We start from the raw sequence: 18,307 nt of genomic DNA on the forward strand, positions 1-18,307 counted from the left end.
TGGATGTACAGAGAACAAGAGAACAGCCTCCACGGGAGGCCTGACCACACAGAGCTATAGTTCAGGAGTCTTTAATGTGATTTTTGCTCTCACCCCAGCTGGTCTGAGGCAGCTCTCTGAATGAAGGGAAAGTGGGATTTATTGCAGAAGGAACGCAGAAAGAATAAGCTAACAAGATCTTGCAAAAAACGGTGACAGCCTTGTAAGGCAGGCTATTATTTTGAGAAATTTTTCTAAATTCCTGTGTTCTCCCTCTGCTGTAGTTAGATTCAGCTACTATAAAAAATACCAAAATAGTATTGGCTTAAATCAGACAGAAGTTTATTTTCCTTACATAGGAATCCAAACACCAGCATTCCAGGGCAATACTGTGGTCTGTGCCGTCAGGGAAGTCAAGCCCCTTCTCTCTGGTTGCTCTGGGCCCTCTCCATGTGCCTTCTGTCTTACAGTCCCAGAAGGCTGCTGCAGTTCCTACCATCACATCTCACACCCATCTGGCCAGCAGCAGGAAGCAGGGAAGAAAAAGTGTGTGTGTGTCGGGGGCGGGGAGGGGGAGTGGGTGGGGTGCCGGGGTCCAGCCCCAGCTGATCCAGCGAGTTCGAAGCCGGGACTGCGTCGGCGAGGATCAGGATACAATAGCTTTAATTAGATATTAATTAGAGATATAAAGAGTAATAGAATGAGGATAGCTCAGTAGGAAAATTCAGTGGAGAGAAGAGTCTGACTAGCTTGGTTTACGCAGGAGACCAATAAAACTTCAAGACAAGAAGCTTGCACCACTTACATAGGCCGCAGGCGTCCTTCCGTTCTCCCGAAGGAGAGGAGACACTGAGGCCTCCCCGGTCGGATCTTAGAAGCCCAGGCAAAATTAGTAAGCTTGGTGGGTTCTGCACTCCAGATGGAGACTCAGCCAGAGTTTGAGAGAGCGACATGGGGAGACCAGTATTTCGAGGAACTGATCCCAATTCTTTATTTTCCATGGTCCAGTTTTATATACTGAGATGTTATTCAAAAGTCACGCGGGGTCAGCAGTCCTGACTTTTATCAAAGTCAGGTGCTTCATACAAATGTATACAGAGGTCTTAGGGATGTTACATCATCTCCTGGCCAGGGGGCCTGCTGACAATTTATGACCCTCTCCTTGTGACAGCAGTCAGTCAACCAGGACACTTATTTCTCCAGGGGTGATTATTCTTAAAACAGACACCACCCAAATAAAGTTACATTCCTATAGGGTGAGGGTGTAGTGGGTTTTAGTTAAGGAAAAGAATTTACTTAGCCTAAGGTCTAATGTGATTAATATCAAAGGTTAATACTTATTTCTTCTATATATTCATTAATGTGTATAAGGGCAGGGGATGTGGAGACTTAGCAGTAAGCATTGGCTCAACAAATGAAAAACCCTTCACCAATACAATTTCTAATCAGCCCGCTATACTTATACTAATGGTTTTCTAACTTTTCTAAGGAACTTGTTTTTAGAAGGTTTAAAGCATCTCGTGCCTCTCACGGTTAGGAGGCTGTGAGCAATCACATGTGGCCGGACAAGCCTGTCAGGCAGGCTAGAGAACCTTCAGAGGAGTTTGTAGGTTAAAACACTCTTGTCACGCCCAGGAATTATTATTAACTGGAGCTCTAAGTTAACTCCTTCTCCGAAAGAGGTGGTGGGGGACAGCCCCCTATAAAGTCAGAGGTGTAGGTGAGAGCACAAAGTAGTAAAGTAGGCAGCCTCTGGTTATGGGGGTAGATGCTCGAGGATTTCCAGGGGGACTCCTGAGGCTCGATCCCGCCTTTGCGTATGTCGAGCCTCCTTCCTCATGACCTTTGCCACGGGCGGAGTGCCTCACGCTGGCCCCCAACAGTAGGGGGTGTTCCTTTGTTTTGCAGGCACAGCCAGAATTGCAAGTATGACTTCCATTCTCATCTGGAAAACAGGACATGCTTGCCAGGCCCTTCTAAACTCTCAGGGCTGCTGGAGATGCTGTCTTCATCCAGGCAGCCAGCAGTCAGCTAAGAGTGGGCTTTTCTCCCTAAAGTACAAGGGGGAGGAAGGCATACTGGGGACAACTAGCTGTTGCCTTTAGCTTATGAATAACCAAGCCTGTGGATCAGGTGACATCCACTCCTCTGGTTCTAGCTTCTGGCCCAGTGACATTGTGGAGGCCAGAAGAGAGAGTGGAGGAAGGAAAATCAGGCAGATGTGAGTCCAGGTCTCCCTCTAGGTCCAGTTGAGGGTCAGATGTGGCAGCCAGTGCAGGAAACATGAGGCCCGTGCAGCACCAAACCAGTGGCACCGTCAGTCGGTCAGGCAGGGAGGTCTCCAGGCTCAGGTCCCTGAGCCATCCTGGCTTCCTGTGCTGGCAGAGCCAGGAAGGTGGACAGAGCCAGGACGTGTCAGCAGGGTCTCCCACGGCAGGGCAAGGCTGCAGTGGAAATTCACAGATGGGGCTGCCAGATTTAGCAAACTCAGCATCAAGTTCACTTTGCATTTCCGATAAATGAGAAATAATCGCTTTGTATAGTCATGTCCCATTTCCATTCGTTGTTTATCTGGCGTTCATGTTTAATTGGGCATCCTGTACTTTATCTGGAAACTCTACAAGGTAAGGATTTTAGGTGGTCAGTCCAGGCTTTGGAGGGTCTGGAGCCCCAGGGGGACCAGCGTGAGCTTAAGGCAAACGTGGGGACCTCCAGGCTCATCCTGATCGCAGGACAAGGACACTGAGACCAGGAACCACAGGGTCCTGCAGAGTAGGCAGCACAGCAGGGGCCAATGCAGAGGCTGCAAACCGGCTCTTCCTGGCCCTGTGGAGGGTGTGCAGGACGACTTGAACTTCCCTGACCCCCAGACCAGAGGCCAACACTGCCGAGAGGAGCAGAGAAGGGAGGTCTGAATATATTTTTCTCCCAGAGACTGAGAATTACCCTAAAGAATCTCTAAGAACTTTTAGTTCAGAGGATGAAAATGTATTTATTTTCACCACTAAGCTGCAGTTAAGTGGTTTAAATGCAGACTAAATACAGACCCCCACATCTGTGCTCACTTGAGCACAGCCAGAGGGGACTCGTGACCCTACAACTGCCCCCCCACCACCCCCCGCTCTTCCGGGGTCAAGGCAGACTTCCCAGGGTGCTGCAGTCCCTGTCCTCCCTGGGATCACTGTCGCCTGCTCCCCAGGGCCCCATCTTTCCCCAAGGCACAGCCAGGATCCATATTTCACAGCTGAGTCATCTTCCCCACTCTATGGGTTTATGGATACTTGGGGCCTCATAAAGTTCAAAGTCTGCAGCCATAATAAAGAGGCCCACTCAGCTTGGCTTGTGCAGCAGGCCATCCCAAGCAGCACAAACGGGTGTTGGGAGCTGGGTGAGCAGAGCTTCAAGAGGGCCCACACTCAGTCCTGTGGGGCCCAGTCTTGGGTCCAGGCCCTTCTCCTCACACTCCACACTCTGGGGACCCCTCTGTGACTAAGATGCTGGGGAAGTGCTATCTCTGAGACACCTCCTGGCCCCGTGTGCTTTGCAGGGCCTTGCAGATTTGGGGGTGCAGAAAAAAATTTGTGCTTCAATGGAAACTATGCATTCTCTACATGCTGCATATCCTGCTGTTATCTCATTCTAGCTTTTTTAAAAACTGAGGTATAAAAATATGGAGGCATAGTTGATGTACAATATAAGTTCTGTACAACATAGTGATACACAATTTTTAAAGGTTTTACTCCATTTATAGTTATTATAAAATATTGGCTATATTCTCTGTGTTGTACAATATATCCTTGTAGCTTATTTATTTTATACATAGTGAAGGAGGAAACAGACAGAACAGGCTCCATCTTGAAAGCAGGACTCCATCTTGGGTCAGACTGTGGGCTTTGAGCTATATGCCCAGTAAAAACCAGGCCGCCTGGATGGAAGAGCCCCAGGGTCGTACCTAGACTCTCTGTTGCCTAAAAGAATACCCTAATTATGTGTGTAACGGAATGAGGATTCATGCTCAGTCGTGTCCGACTCTTTGCAACCCCATGGACTGGAGCCTATCAGGCTCCTCAGTTCATGGAATCTTCCAGGCAAGAGCACTGGAGTGGGTTGCCATTTCCTTCTCCACGGGATCTTCCCGACCCAGGGATCAAACCTGTGTCTCCCGCATTGCAGGCAGACACTTTACCGTCTGAGCCGCCACGGAAGTCCATAACCGAATAGAATCATACATTCTATTATGCTTATTGGGATATGACCACAGGCCTATTGATAATTGTCCACTGTTAACTACCTAGGCTTAAGGCATATGAATAATGGGTTAACTTTGATTGTATCTTTCTTTTCTTTTGTTCAGACTAGTTTCAGGGAATTTGGGGAGGTGGGCTTGGGCAGGTACACTTAGGGTATATAAGGTTTTCAGAAAAACTGGTCGGGGTCCTTGGCTAAGAGGAGACTCTGCCTTGGGCCCGAAGGTGTAATACACTGCACTCCACTATCTGCATTGTCCTTCCGAGTGAGTTTGTTTCCCGGAACGCGTGGCTACAACGATAGTACTTTGTACCTCTTCATCTGATTTTAGTTTTATTTTTTGTCACCTTTTTTACGTGTAAATTGTCTTGTCCAGAGGCTCAATGATCTCACTCACCCCCAACCCACCCAGCGGAAAAACTCTTTATGCCTCTATTTACCTACTCATTTCAGTATTCCTGATCTATACACGATCTCTTTTTTGATTTGCTTTGAACTGGTTATAACACCTGTCTGAATAACGAGTAGGACAGTCTTTAACACTTGTCCATATTTATACTTCGGAGAAGGCAATGGCACCCCACTCCAGTACTCTTGCCTGGAAAATCCCATGGACGGGGAAGCCTGGTGGGCTGCAGTCCATGGGGTCGCTAGGAGTCGGACACGACTGAGCGACTTCACTTTCACTTCTCACTTTCATGCATTGGAGAAGGAAATGGCAACCCACTCCAGTGTTCTTGCCTGGAGAATCCCAGGGACGGGGGAGCCTGGTGGGCTGCCGTCTATGGGGTCACACAGAGTCGGACACAACTGAAGCGACTTAGCAGCAGCAGCAGAATATTTATACTTGAATGAAAATTATGATTTCACTTTTCCCAGAAAATTATCTTTGAAACAGGGGTTAAGCAAACTGAGTTCAGATATCACTTTCACAATTTACTGACTTTGTGATCTTGAGATTGCTCATCTGAAAAAACTCACACAAAGGGGTTTTCCAGAGCCCTGGGCTAAGACCCCGCCCATCCCCACGCCCACCGCATCAGCCCCGCCCATTCCCCGCCCCCAGGCCTTCCTCCTCTACAAAGGCCGGGCGGCAGGTGCGCCAGCCACAGAGCGAGCGGGGTGTCCAGCCTGAGCCTAGTAGGGGCGGGGCAATCGCGCAGAGAAGTCCTCATTGGCCGGCGGGCGGCGGCGGTGGCGGGTCTCGGCCTGCGATTGGCCGGTGGCCGGCGGGTGGTGCGGGCGGGGCAACGTCATGGAGGAGGCAGGGACAGGGACCCGGACGGCGGCGCGGCGGCAGGGGCGGCGGATGCGGGCCCCGGCGACCCTGGAGAAGCAGCGGGATCGGCGGCCGGCAGGGCGGCTGACCCGGAGGAGGTGGGTAAGAGGTCGGCGGGAGAATTCTGCGGATCGATCCGGCGGCCGGACAGTGGGCCGGAGTCGTTGGGCGCCTGGCCTTGGCCAAGAGAGGCCGTAGGCACAGGACAGCGATCTCCGGCCCCCACGCTCACTGTTCGCGGCGGGTTCTGTCCATCGTCCCGCCCGCCCCGCACAGCAGCAGGCACGGACAGAGTCTCGGAGCCTGGGTGCGACCCCAGCCTCGGGCGCGTCTGGGAATCCTGGCGCCCTGACTGGAAGCTCCGACATCCTTATCTAAGAAATGGGTTGACTATGCCTCCCTCCCCTGGCCTTGGGTCTGCAGAGAGATTTTAATTGCTCAGTGCAGACCAGTGGGTGTAATTAGGATTATTAGTGTCCATGCTGGGGAGGACAGGGAGGGTGCCTGGCGTGGAACATCTGAACTGGTCTTTGAGGAGGTGGAGGACTGCAGTAGGTGGAGACTGGAGAGAAGGGTGTTCTAGTGTGAGGGAACAGAATGGGCAAAGGCACGTTTCCATAGTTTGCATTAAAAAATGTAAACCAGAGGACGTCTCCCCCTGCACATCTTCATGGGGTCTGCTCCCTTTGCTTCTACAGGTTCTTTTTCTTTACCCTTTTATTTAAAAACAAACAAACAAACAAAACAATTCAATCCTTCTTTGCTTAGAATTGAAGAGGATCAAGAAGAAGCAGTCTTTCGAGAAGTGGTCAGTTTTACCCCAGACCCTTTGCCAGGTGAGAAGGACCGAGGCTCTGAACACTGTTCATGTTCACTCTGGGGCTTCTGGGCAGGGCTGCCCCTTCCCCATCTCAAGTTCTCTATTATGAATTCCATAATTTCCACTGATTCCTCGCTGTTTCCCTCCTCTGATCAGTTAGATATTATGACAAGGACACCACCAGACCCATCAGCTTTTACTTGTCTTCCCTGGAGGAACTCTTGGCGTGGCGACCCGATGCGGAGGATGGCTTTAATGTGGCCTTGGGGCCCCCTGAGTGTCGGAACCCCCCTCTGAGCAGCCGGAGGCCCCGAACTTTGATGTGTCATGACATGATGGGCGGGTACCTGGATGACAAGTGAGAACACTGCGAGCGCATGGCCTGGTGTGATGGGAGGAGGGGAGGGGCTGTGCCCGGTGGTGGAAGGAGCACTGGATGTGGAGTTGGGAGTCAGCCAGCCCACCCTGCCACCTACTGTGAGAGGAACTCAGGCTTCAGCCTTTCATCTGTAAGAAGAGGAGGATGGGTTAGGGGCTAGCTTATGCCTCCTTCAGCCCTGAAACTGTCTGATTCTCTGGACTGTCTGCACCTGAAGTCAGGGAGGCTGGAGAAAGCACCATTGCAGGGACCTTCTTCAGACCACCTGGCCCAGTAACTTGGTTCTTCTGCTGATTTCTTTCCTTCACCCTCCTCAGTTCTATTCCATCTTGGCCCGCGGATTCTGGAATCATTCCACTCCCTCCCCAACCCCACCCCAGCTGGGGGCATTTCTTCCCAAGATCCTGCAGGGTCAGCTTAGAGATCTTGTTGTTTAGTTGCTAGGTTGTGTCTGACTCTTTGCGACCCCTAAACTGTAGCCCCTTAGGCTCCTCTGTCCAAGGTATTTCCCAGGCAAAAATACTGCAATGGGTTGCCATCCTCCTCCAGGGGATCTTTCTGACCCAGGGATCGAACCCAGGTCTCCTGGATTGGCAGGTGGATTCTTTACCACTGAGTCACCGGGGAAACCATTAGAGATCTTTAAATATCCATAAAACAGGCTTGGACGTCATAATTGATGGGAAGCCTTGAGTCAGAGCTGGCCATCAAGGTCCAGAAGTGGGTGATGAAGCCACTGGTGCAGCTCATGTGGTTGTGAACCCAACCATACCTGCGAGCTGTCTGTGTCCTAGTGAACTGCAGGTGTCGGAATAGAGCAGGGCCCCGGGCTGCTCTATAGACCCCATGGAGGTCTGTGTGAGCCCCTCCAGGTCTCTTTCCTTGTGTTCTGTCTGTCTGTTCATTGAGGCTAAACACGCTCAGTCTTTTGGATCCGATAGCAAGTGCCTGTTGGGCCTGGTGAAAATGCTTCCCTTAAGACTAACCCTCTCAGGACTTCCCTGGTGGTCTGGTGGTTAAGAATCCGCCTTCCAATGCAGAGGGTGTGGGTTCGACTCCTGGTCAGGGAACTAAGATCCCACATGTTGTGGGGCAGCTAAGCCCACATGTCACAACTACTGAGCCCATGTGCTCTGGAGCTCACACTACAACTAGAGAGCCCAAGGATCCCACCTGCTACAACTAAGACCCGACGCAGCAAACAACAACAACAACAACACTAACCCTCTTGACATCCGGGCTGTGACCTGGTGCTACTTCTGAGCCCAGTCGCTGGGCAGGGCCTAGCTCACAACAACCTTTAGTGCCAACTAGATGGAATTAAAGGGAATCTTCACTCGTGTTGCCCTCTCTTTTCACCTTGGGGTCACCATGTCCTCGTCTGTTTCTGGGTCCGGATCTCGTTCTCTTTCTTCACCCAGGTTTATTCAAGGCTCAGCCACACAGACTCCCTATTCCTTTTACCACTGGCAGTACATCGACATCTTTGTGTACTTCAGCCATCACACGGTCACCATCCCCCCAGTAGGCTGGACCAACGCCGCCCACAGGCATGGGGTCTGTGTGCTGGGTAAGAGCCAAGGGCCCACCTGCAACCCAACCAGACTCATTGGCACACCTGCCTGGGGCCCCAGTGATAAAAGGGCTTGGGTTTGGGGTGCTGTTGGGTGGGTAGACCTCCTTACCAGCCTTGATGAGTTAGGACAGGTGAAGGCAAACTTGTTCTGGAAAAAGGAAATATCCTCAGTTTTCCAGGCCACTGAGTCATGTACTGGGGCTGCCAGAGAGTCAACAGCTCCCACAGACAATAAACAAACAAATGGGCTTGACTGTGATCCCGTGAAACTGTTTTTGCAAGAAGAATTGGGGGCAGGATGTAGGATATAGGTGGTCCACCCCTGGGGGAGAGGAGTGCTTCTCAAGCTTTTCCCTGCATCTGAATAATTTATTATCTAACACTGATTTTGGGGCCCTGCCCCCAGGTATCTTATTTATCTGCCATCTGGGGACACTGGGAATTTGGAATTCTAACAATGTTTTTGCAGGTGACAGTGATGCCGTTGTTGCAGGAACCACACCCTGGGAACTGCTGGGTCTAAGGGGAAATAATCCCCTGGCCTGACCTCGACCTCGTTTCTCTCCTGCCCCACAGGGACTTTCATCACTGAATGGAAAGATGGGGAGCGGCTCTGCGAGGCCTTCCTGGCTGGGGATGAGCACTCGTACCGGGCGGTGGCCGATCAGCTGGTCCTGATTGCCCAGTTTTTCCGATTTGACGGCTGGCTGATCAACATTGAGAACTCTCTGAGTGTGAGCACGCCTGCCCTTGGTACCTGGCCCGCCAGCCCCTGTGCCCCAAGGGGACCCTCCGCCATGCTCCTCAGCCTCACCAGGCTGGGTCCCTGCTACCGCAGCGCTTCCTGCATCCCAGCTAGAGCTAGCTCCAACCTCCAGCCCCTCTGCCTCTTCACAGGGAGATGGGCATTCTCCAGCGTGATGTCCAGGAACCTTGCCTGGCTGAGCTTTGCTTCTCTGGTTCCTTCAAGGCGGCCCTGTCTTCCTCCTCTGTCTCTGCTTTGCTTGGGCTACATGTGCGACTTCCTTTTCATGGTGCCTTCCCTTTTCATTGGGTTTTACCTTCTCTTGATTGCGGAGTCCATGTCCTTCCTGCTTCAGAAAGAAAGGAAAGTTGGACCTCTGGCTGGACCCTCTGCTCGGCAGCTGTGGGGCCGAGGGGCTTCCGGGACCAGGACCTGTTTGCCCCTGGGGTTAAGTGTCCTGTCTGTCCGGGACCGGGGCGCTCCTCACGAAAGGCCTCTCTGGGCCTCACGGAGGGTCTGTCTCTATGCCTCTCTCCAGCTGGCCGCCGTGGGGAATGTGCCCCACTTCCTCCAGTACCTGACCTCTCAGCTGCATCAGCAGATCCCCGGGGGCCTGGTGCTCTGGTACGACAGCGTGGTGAGCAGCGGGCAGCTCAAATGGCAGAACGAGCTCAACGAGCAGAACAGGTGAGCCTGCAGGCGGGCGGCCTGGGCCCCTGGGCAGGGCCGGAACTTCCTCTGCCTTCTGGAGGTATCACCTACACAGCTGCCCTGGGGGAAAGCGAGGGAGAGGGCAGAGGTGTTTGGTACCCTGACCACAAGCAGACAGAATTAATGCCTTGTCAAGCCTGGCTGCGCCCAGGGTTACCGGCCACAGTTTGTGGTCTAGGTGCGGGGCTCTTCGGAAGCAGACTCTGCTCGTCCAGGAGGCAGGCAGCGTGCAGTCCGTGGGCCCAGCAGACGCAGGTGCTTGAAGGGAGAACGCCTGGGCTTCACGGCCCACCCGTGCCGCCCCCCAGAGTCTTCTTCGATTCCTGCGATGGCTTCTTCACCAACTATAACTGGCGGGAGGAGCATCTGGAGCGGATGCTGGGGCAGGCCGGGGAGCGCCTGGCGGATGTGTACGTGGGTGTGGACGTGTTCGCCCGCGGGAATGTCGTCGGGGGCCGGTTCGACACGAACAAGGTGGGTGGTGGCCTTTGAGGCCGGGGAGGTGGTGGCCGTGGCCTGGGTGCTTCGTGTTCCTGTGGACCCCTCATTCCACCTGCACCTCACGGGTAAGAGAGGCAGCAATGATCCTCCCCCAAGTGGGGACCCCGAGGCCCCGAGAACAGGCTGTGCCCTAAAATCCTAACTTTCAGCCCATCTCTTCAGATGGTACGGTTTTTCCGTAGATGCTAATGGACAAAGCACCTGTTCCGACCATGGGTCTCACAGACAGCTCTACTTCCTTCTGGACTCGGTGCTTTGAGGGGCACTGAACTGGCCTTTTAGCGCATCATGTGGACGCGGGGGTGGGGTGGGGTGGGGCCAGAAGCCAGGGAGCATGTTTTGGTGTTTCCTTAGCTCAGGGCGAAGGACTGAGGTCACACACCCACAGTTTTGGGAACTGCTGGTTTGATTAACTAGTGAGGTTTTTCTGGCAAGGGAAATCTTGTCGGCAGCGAGAAAAGAGGAAGAGAGGCCGCGGGGGTGGGGTGGGGGGGGGCGCCGCACCTGGTGTGGGATAAATAGGGAATCAGCCCGTCCCCAGGCTGTCAATCCTGCCCTTCCCAGGTGCCGCGGGGACGTTCTCAACTCATTAATTAAGCTTTTAAGTGAATAAATTAATCCAATAACTGAAGATTCTCTCCGCCCCCCTGTGAGTCTGATAATAGAACGAAGTGTAGTGAGAGAGAGAGACGTGTCTCCTGTGGGCGTCCCGCGTACAGACCCCTGCCCCTCGGATTTTTCCCTCCGCGCCTCCCTGCCGCCTTGCGCCCTCTTCAGGGCAGCTGCGGAACTTCAGGGATGAACCCTAAAGCCCCGGAGGTTGCCCCTTGCCTAAGCCCCTCATCCTGTGCGTGGACTCTGGTTGTTGGCACCGGGGCATCTCCCTGACTCCTATCTCCCCAGTCGCTGGAGCTGATTCGGAAGCACGGGTTCTCGGCGGCCCTGTTTGCGCCTGGCTGGGTGTACGAGTGTTTGGAGAAGGGGAATTTCTTCCAGAACCAGGACAAGTGAGTCCCTGGTGTCCCAGGGCCTGGGTGTGGCCAGTGGCAGGGAGGGTCTCAGGTGATTTCCCCAGGTTCTGGCCAGGCTCGGTTGAGGAGTGAGGGTTAAGACAAGGCATGGGGCTCAGCTGCCCTGGCTGCTCCTGGGGGTCCTTGAGACCAGTTACACAGGAAGGATGAAAACTGGGGACCCCAAGGGACCACTTCGTACAGACGCTCAGTGGGGGCTGAGGTCACTTGGTAAGGGGTGCAGGAAAGCTTAGGGTCATGAGAGTGAGTTCGGGGCGCTGCAGTGCCCTCTTGGGGACCTGAGCCTCCATGCATTTCTCCGTAGGTTCTGGAGTTTGCTGGAACGCTACTTGCCCACACACAGCATCTGCTCCTTGCCCTTTGTCACTTCCTTCTGCCTGGGCTTGGGGACTCGAAGAGTCTACTATGGCCAGGTATGTGGGTCCTGCTCTGGGTGGCCGGGGGCCAGGGGCTTCCTGGACGTGGCTGCTTCTGGGTGAAGGGGCTGCCTTCTCTCCGGCCTTTGGGCCTCCCCGGGACTGGTGGGAGGGGCGTTGGGTGTGATAGCTCCGTCTGCCCCCAGTGCCCCTCCACCTCTGCCTCACCCTTCAGGAGGAGGCTGCGGGGCCCTGGTACCACCCGAGCGCCCAGGAGATCCAGCCCCTGTTTGGAGAGCACAGGCTGGAAGGGGACGGGCAGGGCTGGGTGAAGACGCACTGCTGTCTGGAGGACGCCTGGAACGGGGGCAGCTCTCTGCTCATCCGGGGGCTGATTCCACCCGAGGTTGGAAACGTGGCTGTGAGGTAGGTGAGTGAGGCGGGCTGGGACCTGGGGCCCGTCAGCTGCCCCTGTCATCCTTGTCGGTTGCTAAAACCGGACAGGTGGGCAGCAGAGGCCAGAAGGAGGACAAACTGGGATTTTGTTTTACTCTGTGAAGAACATGCAACATCCAGTTTTCGCCGCTTCGAGTGTCCAGGAGAGTAGCATCAGCTGCCTGCATGCTGTTGCGTGCCTCTTCTGCCCAGCGGCCCACCCTCCTCCCCGTCCTGGAGGGAGAAGTTGGTGGCTGGGACCTGGAGCAGCGCCGGCTTTCCAGTAGTCTCCCCGCAGCCTCTCATCTCTGGACCTTTCTTCTCCAGGTTATTCTCCCTGCAGGTCCCAGTGCCACCCAAGATCTTCGTGTCCCTGGTGTACAAGCTGGAAGGGACTTCGGCGGTGGGGGTGGCTTTGGAGCTCACCACAGGGGACGCGGGCAGCTGTCACGTGGGAGGCATCTCGGTGCTGAGTGGTGAGTGGACGTGGTTGGCGCCTCCCTTCCTTACAGGCTTCTCCCTTCTCGGGGGGTGTCAGGGAGGAGGAGGCTAGGGGTGTGGAGGCGGCTGGGGTTGAGGTGCTGCTCTGAGCTGGGCCTGGACTGGGAGTCCGCCTCTGAGTGGGAGCCTCTGGGCCACAGAGGCCCTGTGGCGTGGGGTTGGACATGTGGGCCCACGGCAGCTCTCCTGCCAGCAGTGCCCCAAGTGGGAGGATGTCCTCGGGCCAGTCCTGGGCATCCATCCCCAAGATTCCCTCCTCTCCTCCCAGTTCTCCATTCCCCAAGGCCTCAGTCCATTGGGCTGAGTACCAGGGCATCTTGGGGGGCCCCCAGCTTCCTGTTCAGTGACACCTCCCAGTGCCGTTTCCTTTGGACTCCCCTTGTTAAAGTTCTGTGTCTCTTCCTCCAGCAGAAACGAGCTCAAGGCGCAGTCCCCGACCCCTCCGGGTGCCCCCAACCAAGCTGGCCAAATGGGTGGGCCACTGCGGCCAGCAGCTCCGTGGGGGCTGGGTCCAGCGGTGAGTCCCCCTCTTTTCCTGTTGAGTCCCCAGCAGAGGATGGCCACACCACCATGGTGAGGATTAGAGAGTGAGGGGCCCTCCACTGAGAAACCGCAGAATTGCAGGGATATAGGTGCCCCAGCAGCAGCAGCAGCAGGGGCCATGGGCCAGTCCTCCGAGATTTCAGGCAGCTCAATGACACAAGCCCAAGGATGCTTGCTGGGAAAGGTCACGATCACGGTCATGGCTTAGGTCCAGGTTTCCCACTGATCACAGGGTCCACTTTGGGATGGACCTCCCTGTGGCTCCGGGCTTCTGTGAGCAGCCAGTCTGCAGGTGCCGGGCTGAGGCCCCTTATGACTGGTCTCTCTCTGTCTCTCCCAGCTGCTACGAAGTGACTCTGCGGGGCTGCCTCCTGCAGGACCTCTTTGTTAATTTCTCCCGGCCTCCAGGCAGCCAGAAGGAGGAGAACTTCATCTGTCGCCTTGGAGAGCTCCAGGTGAGGCATCCCAGGGACCTGGCTGGAGCTTGGCCGGGGAATCTGTGCCCCTTGCAGACGAGGCCGGACACCCACCCGCCCTCTCCTCTGGCTCAGAGGGGAGCTGGGGCAGGGGTGCCATGGCTGGGACTGTGCAGGGCCAGGTGGCCCCCAACCTTCTCTAGGCTCCCGGGCTGAGCTTAGCCCTGTCTCTTCTGGCAGGTGGTGGATGCCAACAGCCTGCTGACCCCGCTCCCCCAGGTGCAGGCTGTGACGGTCTCGCATGTGCGCTGGCAGCCAGCCGCCTCTGAGCATGAGGGCGGCCCCGCCGGGCTGCGGCTCAGCTGTACTCTCCACTGGGCCTACCTCCTTCCCCGCGTCCGGTGCTTCCGGATCCACTGCTGCCAAGGATCGGAAGGTGGCTCTCCCGGCAGCGGGCCTTCGGAGCCAGGGAGGCCCAGGCTGCTGGGCCTGGCTTTCGTCAACCGGTATCGGATAGTGGGCCTGGCAGTGGCAGCCGCGGAGCCTGGCCAGGATGGCCGCGTGGAGTTCCTGGTGGAGCCTGTCCCTAAAGAGGGGTTCCTGGTGCCTCAGGCCGAGTGGGGCAGGGCGGCCATGCTCTACTCCATGCCCCGCACGTGAGCAGACATTAAAGCAGAGTCTCCTATCTCAAGGCTAAAGGCTTCTTCTGCGCAGGGGCCTCACACAAGTGTTCGGGGAAGACCCGGGTCCTGAGGGCTGGGCGAGAAGACCGTGGGTGAGATGTCTGTGGCTCTTCATTGGGGCATTGCAATAGGAAAGCTGAGAAGTTGGTTTGCTGAGTTGATAATTTCCAGGGGTGAATGGACACCACCCCCCCCCCACTCTTGGTTTCATCTCTCTCAGTAGTATACTATACCAGGTACAAGTGAAAAGATTTGGGAACATTTAGCCTAGAAAATTCCATAGAGTATTGCCTAATAGGCCAAGAGACACTTATGCTGACAATGGTGACCTTTTATTCCTGCAGTTGGAACAATTAGGAACGTGCTTCACTGTGGCGGGAGGGCCTCCGAGCAGGGCCCTGAGGCGCTTCCTAGGGTGGGAATGAGATAGAGGGGCCGCAATGGGGATGCAGAGCTGGGATTGGGGTGGGGGTGGTAGCGCAGGAACAGCAGCCCCTGCAGGTGCTGGGAGGGGGTCCCTGGGGTGCCTTCTACCCCAGCAGTGGGAGCCCCTGGCCAGGCTGTGCCAGGTCACACCAACCCCCGGCAGGGTGGGCACATGGGCCAGACCACCTGGTGACCTGGCTTCCCTGGCTTACTGTTCTCCAGAGCCAGAGTCACTTCTGGAACGTCCCCACTGGCCTTGGGTCCTGCTTCATCTCTTCTGGGTTGTAGGTGGGAGCTAGTGAGCTTGGGCAGCAGGTGGCCGGGCAGTACCCAGGAAGGCCCTTTGGGCTGCACCCAGCAGCCCCCAGCCCTGTGTGGGGGCTCCAGGTCGCCTCCTGCCTCCACACCCTCTTGCTCAGCCGGTCGCTTGAGCAGGTGTTAGCCCGGAGCCTCACGGCACGGGGGCTGCGGCTCTCTCCACTGGGGTCCCTCCTGCCTCCTCCTCTCTGCAGCCCCTCCCTCCGTCCTCTGCCCGAGCTGAGGCTGCCTAGCGGTTCTGCATAGGGATGAGGCGGGGGTCAGCGAGCCAGAGACAGCCCCTCCTGCCACACAGCTCGCCTTTGACCCCATGGGCTGCCGCGGTGGCTTCCTGGGAGGGATCTCGGCCCCGCAGCCTCAGGGAACCCTGCTCCCCTCCCCTCTCCAGGCCCAAGTGGGCTCTGCTGTGGCCCTCTGATGAAGGCCGTCAGCCCCTCGTTCTTGGGGATCTCTCACCTCCAGGCCCCACAGGCCAGCAATGGGGGTGTTACTTCCCTGTTCCTCTTGTCCTCCCCTCTGTGCTACGAGATGTGGATGATGGCAAGGGCCAGGACACTCTGGGGTGACCTCTCAGCTAGGAGAGTGGGGCTCCTATGCCAGCTCAGGGTCAGCAGACTTGATTTGCGCTGCAGAGAAGGGAGAGGCCGCCAGGCGGCAGTGCAGCCACACTATCCGCCCTGGCCCTCGACTGGGAGAGGACAGAGTGGCTCAGTGGTGAAGAATCGCCTGCCAAGCAGGAGACACAGGGCACATGGGTTTGACCCCTGGGCTGGGAAGATCCCCTGGAGAAGGAAATGGCAACCCACTCCAATACTCTTGGCCTGAGAAATCCCACAGACAGGAGGACAGGGGGACTACGGTCCACAGGGTCACTGAATTGTCAGACACTCAGACTTAGCCACTGAGCCTGCACACACAGGATACAGGAGTCTCCTCGGTGGACAGCGGCCTCTGTCTCAACCTGCCCTGCTTCCCAGGTGCCCATGTGCCCCCTTCACACGCAGGAACTCAGGGTCCAGGTCTTTCCTAACTGGGAACATTTAACTCTTCATGCCCCACACTGTGGCCCAGCTCAGTCCCAGGGTGGGAAGAGGTTTGTTTGGGAGGGGGATGATGGCTCTGGTGGGCCAGGAAGACCACTTCCAGTGTCTGACCCTGAAAAGGCCTCCCAGAGCCCCTGGTTTTCCCAGGACTGTCGGGGTTGGGGAACCGCTCCCTTGACTTTTCCTGGAAATGTTTTGAGCCTCCCCATTTTAAACTGGGGGTGAGGGCTCCCACCTGCCCCTGCCGCCCAGTCCCCAGGGATGGGGGTCAGCGGGGGGACATAGCCAGGCACCCAGAAGTGGGCAGCACAGCTGTGATGCCCTGCTGCTCTTATTTCAGGAGCACTCCCCCTTCCTTTTTTAAGTGCTAGTTTTCCGAATATTTTATGCAGAGAAGGAGGGAAAATTTATAGTGGCAATTATTTTCTCACAGTCTGGTGAGCAAGCAATTAGAGGTAAGGGGGTTTAGCAGAGCGTGGCATGCGGAGGGATCGCACAGCCCCAGCTCCCCTAGAGCACAGTCCCCAGTCCCACCGACGTAAAGGCTCGTATGCAGGAAAATTAATATGTCGGCATTTAAGCTCGTGCCCCTCTGGTGTGTGTAATCGCCCTGAAATAAATTATCTGGAGCTGTGAAAAATGAAGAGTGCGGTCCTGGCGAGACATGGAGGGGGCAGTGTGGTTGGGTTTGGAGTCCGCCCCCCACTGCAGCTCCCAGCCCATGGCTTTCAGGCTGTTGGTTTGAATTCTGCTGCTTCTCCTCCCAGCTCACCCTCCTCTCCCAGGAGTGGGTGGTGGAGGGTGGTGGCCACTCACACTGCCCCATCCGGCCAGGGTTGGGGGCTCACAGGGGTGGCGCAGGGGGGGCTTACCTTTAAGCAGCTCCGTTCCTTGGGACCATGGCTGGCCCCGAGTGCAGCAGCCTCAACCGCCCAGCTGGCCCTCTCTCATCCCGGGGCGGGAGGCAGGCTGGGGACTGCCTGCGGTCAGGCCCCATCAGGGGCAGCAACTGCTGAGCGGCAGCCAGTTGTGGCGGTGGTGGGGTGGGGCTGCCGCCTTAGACTGCCGCTGACTTCATAGACCTTACCCGCAGGCTAGGAGCCCTGCCTCCAGACTCCAGAGGCGGGATGGAGGAGAGGATGGGGGTACTAGAATCTCTCCCAGAAGGGTCTTCTGACTCCCCCTGGCCATCTGGCTTCCTAGGAGAAAGAAGCTGCCTGTCCTGGTCCTCTGTGCCCTCTCCCCTCTGTGCCCAGGGGGCCGGCCAATCAAAAAGAGTTGTCCTGGTTTGAAGAAAAATCTTTATTAATAATCTTAATAATAATAATACGGTTGATTTAAATGGTCACACCTTGGAAGCATACAGAATGATAAGAAAGGAAGCCTGGGGCCTGGCTGCAGTCCTGGGGGTGGGGGGTGGGGGGCGGGAGGGCCCAGGGCCGGTGGGGGGTGGGGCGGTGGGGCTGAGCGGCTGCAAGAAAAGGGCCCAGAACAGCAGAGGGTCGAGGGGCCTGTACAGAGGACGAAGCCGGAGGCGGGGCGGGGCTATGTACACTGGGAATAGAAAAGGAGACTCATCTCAGTAGCTTCAGGAGCTGATGCTGAATATAAAGTGAGGTGTATTTTTTTTTTCTTTTTTACCTTTTAAGTTTCATGAGACAGTGGAGCCATGTTGGGAGCCTACATCTTTTGTTCTTTTCTGCTGCTTCCCCGACTCCAGCTCTCTCTGCCTGGCCAGGGGCTCCTCCCTGCTGCCCACTGTCTGCGGCCACCCTGGGACCTGATCTGGGAGCAGGGGAGAGGGCCATAGACCACCCAGGCCTTCCCCTACCCCCTCGCTCTCTCTGCTCGGATGTGCCGTCCAGACCCACAGCACTGTGACCCCAACCTCACTGTGAAACCAGGCACTGGCCAGTCCCGTCCCTCTGTTTCAGCTGCAGCGGTGAGGCTGGCCTTCCCTCCCCTGGGCCAGACCCAGGGCCTCCTCCAGAAAGGGAACCAGAAACCCACCAGTCCGAGCCAAGTCCTCAGCCTTCAGGCCCCCACCCCCTGGCCGGGCAGCTGGAGCCCCCTGACGTGGAGGGGCCCTGGGTGCCCCGGAGTTCTGGAAAGACATCAGCCCTTGGTGTTGGGTTTGGAGCCCAGGGCTGCTGCTGGTCGGTCGGACAGTCTCCGGCGCTGCCAACTCCTCCTCCTCAGGTTTGCAGGACACGGGTGTTGGCGGCGAGGCAGGAGGGGTAGCTGGGGCCCAGAGCGGGAGACACGGGTGGGGGGGTGACCGGGCACAGCCGAAGCCCTGGGATGAGAAGCCGACCCC

The 18,307-nt window shown here is 56.3% G+C and overlaps 1 protein-coding gene across 3 annotated transcripts; it reads left to right on the forward strand.

The window, feature by feature from the left end:
• The first annotated feature begins 5,479 nt into the window (after positions 1-5,479).
• ENGASE (endo-beta-N-acetylglucosaminidase) lies at positions 5,480-14,207 on the forward strand. 3 transcript variants are annotated; one of them, XM_055575292.1, is made up of 14 exons: positions 5,480-5,604; positions 6,275-6,342; positions 6,483-6,684; positions 8,127-8,275; positions 8,858-9,015; positions 9,565-9,713; positions 10,046-10,211; positions 11,142-11,245; positions 11,574-11,682; positions 11,861-12,051; positions 12,388-12,536; positions 12,970-13,078; positions 13,445-13,559; positions 13,761-14,207. In XM_055575292.1, the coding sequence occupies exons 1-14, from the start codon at positions 5,483-5,485 to the stop codon at positions 14,178-14,180; spliced, it is 2,211 nt and encodes a 736-aa protein (XP_055431267.1). In that variant the 5' UTR covers positions 5,480-5,482; the 3' UTR covers positions 14,181-14,207. The 3 variants fall into 3 exon arrangements, with proteins under 3 accessions (XP_055431267.1, XP_055431268.1, XP_055431269.1); XM_055575293.1 differs by having other exon boundaries at positions 12,973-13,078; XM_055575294.1 differs by having other exon boundaries at positions 5,547-5,604; positions 6,487-8,275.
• Positions 14,208-18,307: the final 4,100 nt, after the last annotated feature.

This window comes from Bubalus kerabau, chromosome 4, assembly GCF_029407905.1.
Source record: "Bubalus kerabau isolate K-KA32 ecotype Philippines breed swamp buffalo chromosome 4, PCC_UOA_SB_1v2, whole genome shotgun sequence".
NCBI lineage: Eukaryota > Metazoa > Chordata > Mammalia > Artiodactyla > Bovidae > Bubalus > Bubalus kerabau.

Coding starts and splice junctions, on each gene's coding strand:
- ENGASE (XM_055575292.1), top strand. CDS start 5,483: ATGGAGGAGGCAGGGACAGGGACCCGGACGGCGGCGCGGCGGCAGGGG. Junction 11,683..11,860: donor GAAGAGTCTACTATGGCCAG/GTATGTGGGTCC, acceptor CTCACCCTTCAG/GAGGAGGCTGCGGGGCCCTG. Junction 12,052..12,387: donor GTTGGAAACGTGGCTGTGAG/GTAGGTGAGTGA, acceptor TTTCTTCTCCAG/GTTATTCTCCCTGCAGGTCC.